Source organism: Papio anubis, chromosome 2 (assembly GCF_008728515.1).
Source record: "Papio anubis isolate 15944 chromosome 2, Panubis1.0, whole genome shotgun sequence".
NCBI lineage: Eukaryota > Metazoa > Chordata > Mammalia > Primates > Cercopithecidae > Papio > Papio anubis.
The window spans coordinates 81,444,092-81,456,576 of record NC_044977.1 but is presented as its reverse complement, the minus strand read 5'-3'; the positions used below and the strand labels follow the sequence as shown (position 1 = coordinate 81,456,576).

The 12,485-nt window shown below is 38.9% G+C and overlaps 1 protein-coding gene across 1 annotated transcript in view; it reads right to left on the bottom strand.

The window, feature by feature from the left end:
• Nucleotides 1–12,485, bottom strand: part of LOC116268635 (uncharacterized protein C3orf67 homolog) — a 114,485-nt gene that overhangs the window by 60,858 nt on the left and 41,142 nt on the right. The window contains exon 3 of the mRNA XM_031662925.1: nucleotides 9,162–9,365. Within this exon, the coding sequence (XP_031518785.1) occupies nucleotides 9,162–9,365 (204 nt within the window). The remainder of the gene's footprint in view (nucleotides 1–9,161; nucleotides 9,366–12,485) is intronic.

Here is a 12,485-nt window from a genome sequence, read left to right as displayed (position 1 = left end):
CTGACCACCTCCTGGAGCAGGTCATAAGATGCTCATTTGAGAGATGCCCTCCCTATTCCCTGAAGAAAGGAACATCCTTATCTCTGAAGACACAACGACACAGAGAAGAATCTGAACAAAGGATTTGCTGATTTTCTTCGTTTATTTCCATTAGCTCATATCTCCTTTGCCCAATCACATTTCTCCACCACTTTCCCCTCTTCATCAAACCTAGAGTAAAAATATTCAAGTTTCACTGTTTGTTCAGTTCTTCATTTCCTTATAAAGACTCTTGTATCATGGAAAACTTACATGAAATAAATTTGTATGTTTTTCTTTTGCTAATCTGTCTTTTGTTACAACAGAGGCCTTGGCGATGAATCCAGGATGGATGAGAAAAAGATATTTTCCTCCCCTACAATATGTTTATATACATATGTAGCAGTAAATCTATTTCTAGGTAGGTAGCATGCTGTGAAAGTACCAATGAAATAATACAGAATTTGTTTCGATTTTGACATTCAGCCATACCCAGAGAATATCGTAAGTAGATGCAAAGGGATGGCAACCAGTATCTACAATGAACTATGACTATCATCATAATGGCAGTGACTGATAGTTATTGAGTACTTATGTTAATTCTTGGTAGATATGATCTCATTTGATCCTTAGAGCAATTCTATGAAATAAATAGGATGAACAACTCCATTTAACAGAAGAGGAAATTGACACTGGGTATTAACCCAGGATCATGCCTGCCGGGAAGAGTGGAGCTAGAATGTGAACCCAGGCAGTCTGAGTCCACAGCTTACCTTCCTAACCACTTGTCTGTAGTGTTTATTCCAGCTCGAGAGTGCATCTAGAGTGGTGACTATTTAAGTTTTTGAATAACAAATATGACAAAATCAGTTCTGTTTGTGGCAGGAAAAGTGACCCTGAAGAAATACATTTATTTGAAATATATACGACTCTCCTTACCACAAATTAAATTCATTGGTTTTATTCTCAAGATATATCATTATGTATTTAAAATTTAAAAAATAAATTTTGCCACGTTACTAAATTTGGGACAATCATAAAACATAATAGACAGTACTCTGAGAATAAGAAAAGTTTATTTCCTGGGGTGACTTTCATAGTCACTAAACAGAACAACTTGCACATTTCAATATTTCCTCCTGACAGTACAGATATTACACTGACTCTAATATCAGTTTTTGTATATCATTTCTATAGCTGTATAAGAACATCTGCTCATATGATTTATCTGCAGCTTAGCACAATCAACTACATACCTTTTTAGTTCAGAAGGATAAAAGAAAACTCATTCTACCCAAAGAGAGCTGAGAAGTTAATGAATCTGTAGATTAGAACAAATTAAAACCTATTAACTATAAACAGCCTGAAATGCCAATATATTATATTTTGAATACACAGCAACCAGGAATATCATGCAAAAACGCTGATATGCTGTCGAACAAAGAAATGGAACAGATCCCAGAAACTCAGGACCTCGGCCTTTTGGTGGCGCTGTTGCTATGTGCTAGTGCCAGGCAAACAGCACTCATATAAAATTAACTACCACGGAGCACAAGAAGCTTTGCTTTTCCATGATCAAGCTGCTAGAGATTTTGGGGTGAGGGAGCGAAATGAAGGCAAAATAAAAGAACAGGAGATAAGATAATCCTGCCATGTTAAAAGGTAAAGACAATATTTTTATGTTGTTATGTGAAACCTATGAAAATGGCAATAATGTTGTTGCAAGGTTAATCAAGACCATAAATAATTTGTCTGAGAACCTCACCATATGCTGGCAATTTTATTAAGTGTATTTTGCCTCGTTATTCTCCAAATATTATGCTCTGCAACATGCCATGTTGATGGATGCATGCAATGAGTTTTTCTTTTCTTTTTTTCTTTTTTTGTAAGCTAGAGACTTATGTGCTTGATATTAGCTTACGGGAATTCTTTTTTTTTTTTTTTTCAAGAGATGGGGTCTCATTATGTCACCCACACGGGCCCTAAATTCCTGGGCTAAAATCCTCCTTAGCCTCCCAATTAGCTGGGAATACAGACCTGTGCCACCACGCCCGGGTCAGGTTATGTTAATTATTAACTTGAAGGAATGACATTCTGCTGACAGGGAAGCTGCACAATAAACCTACTTTTCTTGAATCTACATCTGAGGAGGGACCGTGAAATGAAATATTGAAATAATGAAATAATAAAGGAGTTTATTTTTAAGGATCTGAGGGAGTCAGTCTGTATGCCAACGGTTAAACTCACATCAAAACAAGCACTACAGAATCTCTGCTTACTGCTTCAGGTCTCAGTCATCATAAAAAGGGAAAATGTCCTAGAAATTCTGTTTTGATCACTCAAGTGGCCCTTTGAGGAGAATAACCTCAGCGGAACAGCAGTTGACAGTCAGTGTGAGCTTACTCTGCTAAGCACTGGGCACATGCATTTCATGTACTCATTCGATTTGCATAATGCCAACATTAGGAAGGTTCTTTTATCATTCCCATTTCAAAGATGATCATGTCCAGAAATGGCAGAGCTGGGATTTGAGCCCAGGTTGACTGATCTAGAGTTTATATTTGTTTGGGCATCACATGAAGCAGTGCCCATTGATAGCTATTCTTATTCCTTAAAAAAAGAAACACACACACACACACACACACACACACACACACACACACACACGACATGGCTTTATGCTATCGTCAATCAAAATCCTTCACCAAGATAAAATTCACTTAAAATTCATTATAACTAACTCCTATCGCCCTTCCGAAGGCTGCCGAGAGCCCAGTTTGTGAATAAATCTCACGAGGGCTACTCCTAACAGAAACTCTTCAAAATTGATTACTTGTAGCCTGGTTTCCACAGAAGTTGTAAAGTATTGTTTTAATTGAATTTGGTTCTAAGTTAGAAACTTTGAAAAATTTATCTGTCAAAGGTCAATGGATTTCTCAGTAGGCTTGATTTATTTAGCAAGAGATGCCTACAAAAGCCAATTTGCTATGAGGAATATGGTTACATTTAATTACACTTTTAAATGACTAATTTATTATATCTAAACACCTTTTAAACAGTACATATTACTCTGAACTGTACAGATGCTGAGGAATCAAAGTTTGTGGTAAACACAATGGATTTTGCTAAAGACTCTTCATTTTACTCTGCATAGGCTTTCTGGCTTCAGACTGCAATGTGTGTGAAGTCGTCAGGTAAAAATGCTAAACTGAATGGGACCTGACTACATCTCTTTTTCTTCCTATTGGCAATCAGGTCCTGCTCAGAAGGAGATTTTCCTTTGGGTGTATATTTAATATCTATTTATCAAATCTTGAATTGAAAATATTACATGCATCACTCAGGATTTATTTAAGCAAAGCAAAGCAAAGCTGATGTTTATTTTGGAATCTTGATGAAAATTACCTTATTTTAGAGTAAAAAATGAATTTTTAAAAATTATGCTTTAAGTTTTGGGATACATGTGCAGAATGTGCGGGTTTGTTACATAGGTACACACGTGCCATGGTTGTTTGCTGCACCCGTCAACCCATCATCTACATTAGGTATGTCTCCTAATGCTATCTATCCCTCCCCTAGCCCCCAACACTCCAATGGGCCCCGCTGTGTGATGTTCCCCTCCCTGTGTCCATGGATTCTCATTCTTCAACTCTCACTTATGAGTGAGAACATTCAGTGTTTGGTTTTCTGTTCCTGTGTTAGTTTGCTGAGAATGATCGTTTCTGGCTTCATCCATGTACCTGCAAAGGGCCTGAACTCATATGTAAAAAAAGAATTTTTCAAAACATTATTGATTCATTCATTCAAGTAATGACTGACAACTGGCTGTGATGCCTTGTGCTAGCATTTGTGCTCCAACATAGAAGGTATGAAAGAACACAGGCAGGGTTCTCTCTTCAAGGAATTCACAAGCAGTCTTGGGGATATTGGTAACATTGGTTAGCTGATGTCATAAGTGCTGTAACTGAGCGTGAAGGTAACAGGGACCCAGAGAGGGAAGCGAATAATTCTGTTCAGGGTGGGATGAGGGTTTAGGAGCGTTTCAGGAAGCAGCGACAAGTGAGTTGGGCCTTCAGAAATAAGCAAAAGGAGGGATAAACAGTCAGAGTACAGAGGATTTTAAGGGCAGTGAAACTACTCTGTATGATACTATAATGGCAGATACATGTCACTATACCTTTGTCCAAATCCATAAAATGCACAACACCAGGAGTGAACCCTAATGTGAACTACGGAGTTTGGGTGATAATGATGTGTCAATGGAGGTTCATTAATTGTAACAAATTACCATTCTGGTGGGGGACACTGATAATAGGGTTCCTCTCAATTTTGTAGTGAACCCAAAACGGCTCAAAAAAACTACAAGTCTTTAATAAAAAATTAGCCAAAAACCAAAAAACCAAAAAAGAAATTAAAAAGCCATTTTCTAAGTAGAGAGGGAGCTGCCAGACAGAGAAGAGATGAGCAAGGCGTGAGCTGAACACAGGGCACGGCTCACCAAGTGACAGCCAAGTCGACAGTGTGGCAGGAGCAGAGTGGCTCCCCTGTGTGTATGTTGGGTGGGGGGTGGGTAGTGAGACAAGCAAAACTCATTTCAAGTGCTATGCAAGCTGACAGAGAAACAAAGGCACTAACAGGAGGTTATCTTGCTTAAGGAGAGACTCCCCACTGTCCCCGCCACCACAGACTTAATTTGGCTTCCTTTTGGAACTTGGAATTCCATTCCCCTCTTGTCTACATGGTGAACTTGAACTCATTCTTGAACTTCAGCTTAACTGTTGTCTTCTCTGTAAAAGCATCCCTGAAACCCACAGGTGGAATCGTCCCCTCTCATGTGTTCCCATAACTCATTATTCTATCACTTGCCATCCTGAGTTACAGTCAGCCATTCACCTGGGCTTCCCCTCCAAAACTGTGCACACCTCAAGCTTGGATAAGGCTTTATCTGTATCCTCGGAAGCCAGCCTAGTTGACAGTACATTGTACCACTCAAAAACATATGTGTGGAATGAGTGAATGTGAGACAGACAAGCAAGCTTGTGGTGAGAGTTTTCAGGGAGATACTCCTGACTCTTGTGGCAGAGAAGGTGTATCCTTCACAATGAGGCCTGGAGAAGGGCTACAGTGACTTTGGAGCTAAGTCTTGAGGATAATCAGGTCCAAGGTACAGGGATAATGTGCAAAGTGCATTTAGAGAATTACAAGTGGGACTACAGAATGGAGTGAAAGGTGGGGTGCAGTGAGAGATGAGGCTGGAGAGAGGGCAATCTCAGATCATGGGGGCTCCTGTATGTCAAAGTAAAGAGGTGATGGGGAGTCACTGAAAGGCTTTACATAATAAAGAGATCAGATCATATCAGATCTGGGTTTTAGGAAGATCACTAATGTGAACAATAATGATAATAATAATGACAGCTAAACTTCATTTATTAAGTACTTATGTCTCAGATACAGTGCCAAGCATTTTATAAGGGTCACAGCTTGGATATGAACCGTGGCAATTTGATGTCAGAGCTGATGCTCCTAACCACCAGGTTACGTGCCTTGACTGGAGGCACAGAGATGTTAGGGGACTATTGAAGGAATTCAGATGAAAAATAAAGTGCATAAACTATAAAAAAGAGGAAAATCATGTCCTTTGCAGCAACATGGATGCAGCTGGAGGCCATTATCCTAAGCAAATTAATGCAGGAACAGAAAACCAAACACTGCATGTTCTCACTTATAAGCAGGAGCTAAACATCAGGTACTCATGGAAATAAAGATGTCAACAATAGACACTGGGGACTGCTAAAGGAGAGAGGGAGGAAGAAGGCAAGGATTGAAAAAGTAACTATTGGTTACTATGCTCAGTACCTGCATGACTGAAGCATTTGTACCCCAATCTTCAGTATCATGCAATGTAGCCTGGTGACAAATGTGCACATGTACCTCCTGAATCTAAAATAAATATTGAAAAAAAATAAAGTGCATAATCTGTCATGGGATTAAGGGGAAAAAAGAAAAACGGAAAAGTGCCAAGGCTGTGGTATTAGGAAGGGTGGGGTAAGAGATAAAAAGGAGAGAGGATTCTTAGGATTTGGAGACCAGCCAAATGTGGGATAAAGAAGTGGGAGAAATGAAGATGTCTTCCAAATTTCTGGTTAAAGGATCAATATGGATGTTGACATTATTCACTGAGATAAAAGAAAAGTGGGATAGGCCGGGCACAGTGGCTTACCTGTAATCCCAGCACTTTGGGAGGCCAAGGCGGGTGGATCATTTGAGGTCAGGAGTTTGAGACCAGCCTGGTAAAACCCCATCTCTACTAAAAATACAAAAAATTAGCTGGGCCTGGTGGTGGGCGCCTGTAATCCCAGTTACTCCGGAGGCAGAGGTTGCAGTGGGCCAAGATTGAGCCACTGCACTCCAGTCTGGGCAATAGGGCGAGACTCAGTCTCAAAAAAAAAAAAAAAAAAAAAAAAAAAGGGGTATTATTGTGATGAATAAAGTTATGAATTTTTTTATTTCTTCTTTTTCACTGTCCCTGTGCAACTTTTAAAGAGAAAAGCATGAGCTGTCAAAAAGACCACAATGATGCTTGTAAAATTGCTCTATCTAAACTCTATACAAGCAGCGAGTTACAGAGTTCATTAAGGAATACAATTTTCCATTTGGCGGTAGTTCCAATGTTAGATAGACTGACTCTGATGCAATAACAAACATATCTCATGAGTACCAAAGGTAGACTTTTCAATATTTTCTCTGTCTAAAAAAATCAAACCATTTCAATTTCTCATTTGGTCAAATAGAGGGGTTATTAAGTTCATTACCAAAGGTCTTATTTTTGTCTGTATACTTTTAGAGTGGAATAGATGTCATGCAGGAGATTTCAGTCCTTCAGAACAGGAGAGTGATGAGAACATTGTATCCAGGGCAACTAAGAGTTCAGCCTTTTCAGTCCATAAATAATCATTCCTCAGGTTGCCCTTTGTAATGTTGGTCTCCAAGCTACTTCATGACAGAATGAGCTCGATCAGGAGGCCACTGTTCTCTTTCTTACTTGCAGTTTAAATGACTGCTGTGGAATATTTTATAAGAAAGGCAATGTTTCAATTCTATTGCAAATTGTACTGGTAAAAATCTGCAACTGACTCTTATGATCTTAGCTTGGCTACAAGGATACTCTAACCAGAGTAACCAGAAGTCAGATATTTTTCTGGGTGGGTGGATACTTTTTGGCACCAAGGCTGCCAGAGGTGTTATGTATGCTTGACAGTTGTGTTTAATGAAAGCACAACTGAGGCAAGAGAAACCTGAAGGTATGCAAGGTAGGGATAAAGAGCACTAATCCCCCCATCAAACCAAATGGAATTTCTTCTCCATGAAGACTTGTGTAAGTTCTCCCCAGAGCACAGAAATCTCACCTTCCATGGGATATCCACATATCCACTGGATAACACTCATTTGACAACTGAGTCACCACATCATGGTGGTCAGGAGCCCAGACTTAGGAGTCAGACCAGGTTAGGTCTGATTCACTTTACTCAAGAGCCTCCATTACTCAAGAGCTCTGCAACAGTGCTTACCACACAGAGTAGCCATAAGGAGTAAACTAGATAACATGTAAGGCATTAGGTGCCAGGGCCTCTGAGATTTCCAAGATCTACAAAGATGTTGGAGACCTGGAAAAAAACTGGCTTTAAAATACAAAAAGCAAATCACAAAATTCATATGTATTTAATTAAATACCTAAAACCTAACTTATCCACTGTCAACTATGCTTCAACTCAATTTTTATATAGTTATATATAAATGAGTAAAAGTTATTTTATGTTTTCTTTAAAAATTTTTATAGCAAAAACATATTTACTTTTGGATGAAAGTATATTTTAGTCGGTTTGCTATGATATTGAATGTAGCCTTATAAGTAAATGTTTCTTAGGCCTGCAGAGGTCTCAAAATGGCTCTAGGTACTTAAAGCAATGGTAGCTCTAATTATCATTATTATACCAATGATTTTATTATTCTGCTTTATGACATTTCTTGTGCCGTACTGAACTGTTCCACTGATGTTTATGCTCTGTCTTTCCAATTAAGTTGTAAGGTCCCTGAGAACAGTATTGTAGAGAACGGACTGAGTTAAAAAACTGGGCTCTGCTCTGGGCTCTGCCACTGACCAGGTGTGGAAGCTTGGACCCACGCTTCAGTTTCTTCACCTGAAAAACAGGAAGACTAAGACCTATTCCAACTCCTCTGCTGGGCCATAGTGAGGGCAATGGGCCATACTGAAGTGCTTTAACTATGGAAACACATGGGAATATAAGCTTCTGAAGCATCCACAGTGCCTATCATAGCCCGTCATCCACAGGGAAGAGTCAGTGAACATCTGGTGACTTCTACAGAAGGTTCTTTTCTGTCTTCATATCCAAGCAGTACTTGTATAACTACAGTCTTTTCCTCTGTGTTCATTCATTTCATACATATATATTTAACAAATATTGAGCCTCTTGTATGTGCCACAGGGCTTGTACTAGGAACAGGGGATACAATGGGACACCCAGTGTCTACAGTAAAATTGTTCTTTTTGTTCTTTCTTTTTTTTTTTGAGACGGAGTCTCGCTCTGTCGCCCAGGCTGGAGTGCAGTGGCGCGATCTCGGCTCACTGCAAGCTCCGCCTCCCAGGTTCACGCCATTCTCCTGCCTCAGCCTCCTGAGTAGCTGGGACTACAGGCGCCCGCCACCGCGCCCGGCTAATTTTTTGTATTTTTAGTAGAGACGGGGTTTCACCGTGGTCTCGATCTCCTGACCTTGTCATCCGCCCGCCTCGGCCTCCCAAAGTGCTGGGATTACAGGCGTGAGCCACCGCGCCCGGCCCTCTTTTTGTTCTTTCAATGTGTGGTTTGATATATCATCATACAAAGCTTTTCTGAAGGTAAATAAAACAATTTAAGAAAAGACTGTCATCTTCTAACTTCCGTCCCCCATTCTAAAACACTATTTCAGAATGGACTCTGATTATTTCTCATAGGGAGTGTTCTCATTTTGGTCCTGGCTTTTCCAGGCAAAGCTGGGATTTGTTAGAAAAAAGCTTGCTCCTTGTTAAGCAATGAAGCTTGCTCCTTGTTAACCAATGAGAGGAAGCTGCAAAGCCAGGGACTCACGGGTGGCAGGCAGGAGTTCCAGGTGGTTGTGTCGTCACTGCTGGTACTTATGCTGACATTACAGTTGTCCACCTGGGAGGCACTCAGGCCATGGGAAGTCCCAGCATCCTCCAGTTCTTCATTTTGTTGCCGCCGTAGGCTCGCCAGCATCTGTAACTCGGATTCACTCATCTGGCTCGGCTGATAGTTTCGCCAGTCATATTCCTGACCAAGAAAGAGGAAAATAACAAAGGGTCATTTGGCCTTTGCTAATTCTATGGCTATTAACAATGCCACAGCCTTAACCCCTGCAGCAGCTCCCCAATTGACAGAGGCACAAATCCCTAACATGCCTCCATGCGCTACCTGCCCCATCCATTATACCACCTCCTGTCTGCTTGCTCCTCACAAGCCAGCCACTCTGTCCTTCATTAAGGTCCTCAAAAGCATCAGAGTCCTGTCTGCCTTAGTCCTGTGCACATGCAAGTCCCCTCTGCCTCGTGTTCTGGGTAATGCTTAGGCTCCCTTCAGGTCCTCAATTATGTATCACTTTCACAGGGAAGCCTTTCCTGACAACCATAAACTGGGTCAGCTCCTTCATGATGCCCTCTCAGAATCTTAAAATTTTCACTTTTAGCATTAATCACAGTTGCAGTGATGGAATTGTTTCTGGAGTTGGCAGGTTTGCTATGAGCTCTACAAGGGCAAGCACCATGACTGTTTTGCTCTCACTGCCTTTCCTAGGTCTGGTGCCTAGTAGGTACCCAACCAGTTTTTGTAGATTAAGTAAATAAACAAAAACTAAAAGTAGTTTTTTAAAAAACATTTGCCATTTTAAAAAGCACAGTTTATGAGTGAATTGATGAATTTCATCATTGTAAACATAAATGACCAAATTTATTCAACTTGCAGTACGATTGAGAATGACTAGTATTGGTAAAAGCCATCAAATAAAATTTGAAAGTAAGATGGGAACCTGTAAGGTCTGAAAGCCTGGAAGATCGCATAGCTCCAACCAAGGTGGATTCACTGTATATGTCATCTATCAGGTACTTTTTGAAACATACTACTACTATAGATCTTTAGATGCTAGTATAAATATTATTTCACGGTATAGGTGGAAATTGGCATATAGAATTTTCAAAACTTTCCCTTCCTTTCTTTCTGGCATAAACTAGATTTGACAACAAACATTAATTTCAACATTACTAAAATATTAGCATCACATACGAGCAGTGTGATTTACATCCAGAACTGCCATATAACTTAAAAGCAATTTGAACATTTTCTTATACATCTGGAAACACTGGTTGTAGTAACAAGGATTTTTTTTTCCCAAGACACCCTAGAATTTTTAAGATATTTATATCTCTACATACACTTTCTTGGAGGACTCTCTGGCTTCTTTTCTGCCTCATAGGAATGTAAAAAGTTAAAAAAGATATAATTTTGAAAAAAATTCTTGGAGTTCCTATGACATTAAATGCTTTATAATAAAGCATTATTATCATCATAATTTGGGGTTTATAAAAGCTTGTTATCTGATAATGTGATGTGGAGACTTCCTAAAAAGTTGCCACTGGAAACTCAGTTAAATCCTTATAGTTCATGGCACAAGCAGCTTGGCACTGTGAGGAGCCATGCAATCTTTAATAGACATTTCATGAGCACTTAATATGCTTTCAGAGTTCTTGGGGGCAACATAGGTATCATAAGAAGAAGAATAAAATTTATATCCCAATGAAAAATGCAAAAGTGAAAAAGGAAACAAATAATTTAAATTCAAAAGAAGTAGTTGAGGGGACAATAAACACATACAAAGATGTTCAGCATCCTTGTTATTAGAGAAATACAAATCAAAACCACAATGAGATACCTTTATACCCATTAGGATGGTTACAATAAAAAAGAGACCATAACAAGTGTTGGCAAGGATGTGGAGAAACTGAAACCCTCATACAGTATTGGCAGAAAAGTAAAATGGTGCAGCCACTTTGGAAAACAGTTTTGGCAGTTCCTCAAAATGTTAAACAGGTGAGTTACCATGTGACCCAGCAATTCCCTTCTAACCTTATACCAAGAAAACTAAAAACATGTTCACACAAAACTTACACACAAATGTTCACAGAAACATTATCCATAATAGCCAAAAAGTGAAAACAACCAAATATCTATCAACTGAGGAATGGATTTTTGTTTATTCACATAATGGAATATTATTCAGCCTAAAGAGTAATGAAGGGCTGGATGAACTTTGAAAATATTATGCTATTTGAAAGAAGCCAGGCACAAAAGACCACATATTGTGTGATTTACTTTATATGAAATGTCCAGAATAGGCAAATTCACAGAGACAGAAAGTAGATTAGAGGATGGCTGGGCTGAAGGAAAGGGAAACGGGAAGTGACTGCTAGTGGGTATATGCTTTCTTTTTGGAGTGATGAAAATGTTCTGAAATTAGGTCAAAATGATGGTTACAGAATCTTGTGAATATACTAAGAACTCCTGAATTTCTTACTTTAAAAGAGTGAATTTTATTGCATACAAATTATATTTCAATTTAAAAAAGCAGCTTGGTAATCAGATGTGAACATGAGAATACCAGCTGCTTGATTTTAGCTGCAGCAGTGAACAAGTAACTTGCTGTTCTTCAGTTTTTTGGTCAAGAAGTGGGATTAAGCGTTCTAATGTGTCACACGGGTATGTTAGTTGGCTCATCATTGCCAATACATACTTTTACAATGAAAAAGACATTTTATTTTAATTTTCACAATTTTTCTTAAGAAGAAAGCCTTAATATGTACTTCATATGATTAAATCTTTCGTTTGATTTACTTATTTAATCCACAAGGCTGTACTGTGCCTGAAGAACAACCCTGGGTTCTAGGAGAGAAGAATAAGAGAGGATGTGGCAGTGATTAAGCCAGACAAATCTAAGCCTGGGCCCTAGTTCCACCAATTGCCAGCTATAAATGACTAGGAAAATTACCTAACCTCTCTATGCATCAAATTCTTCATCATGGGGACCACAGTACATACCTCACAGGATTTTTGGTGAACTAAATGAAATAATATTAAATCGAATGCTTAGTAGAGGCACCTGACAAACAAATATACTAGGGAGTCTCCAAATGTATTATTTGTGTATTATTTGTACTTTTAATGGTAAATGTTTGAATGTGTACTTTGTAATATATGTTTATTTATGAACTAAATATATGTATGACTATTTTAAAATCATATGTAGAGTACAAAACATACACAAAAATGGAATTAAAATGCTTAGGATTAAAAAGACAAAATTATTTTCAATTTTTATTCCTGAATCTGAATGGGTTGTCTTTG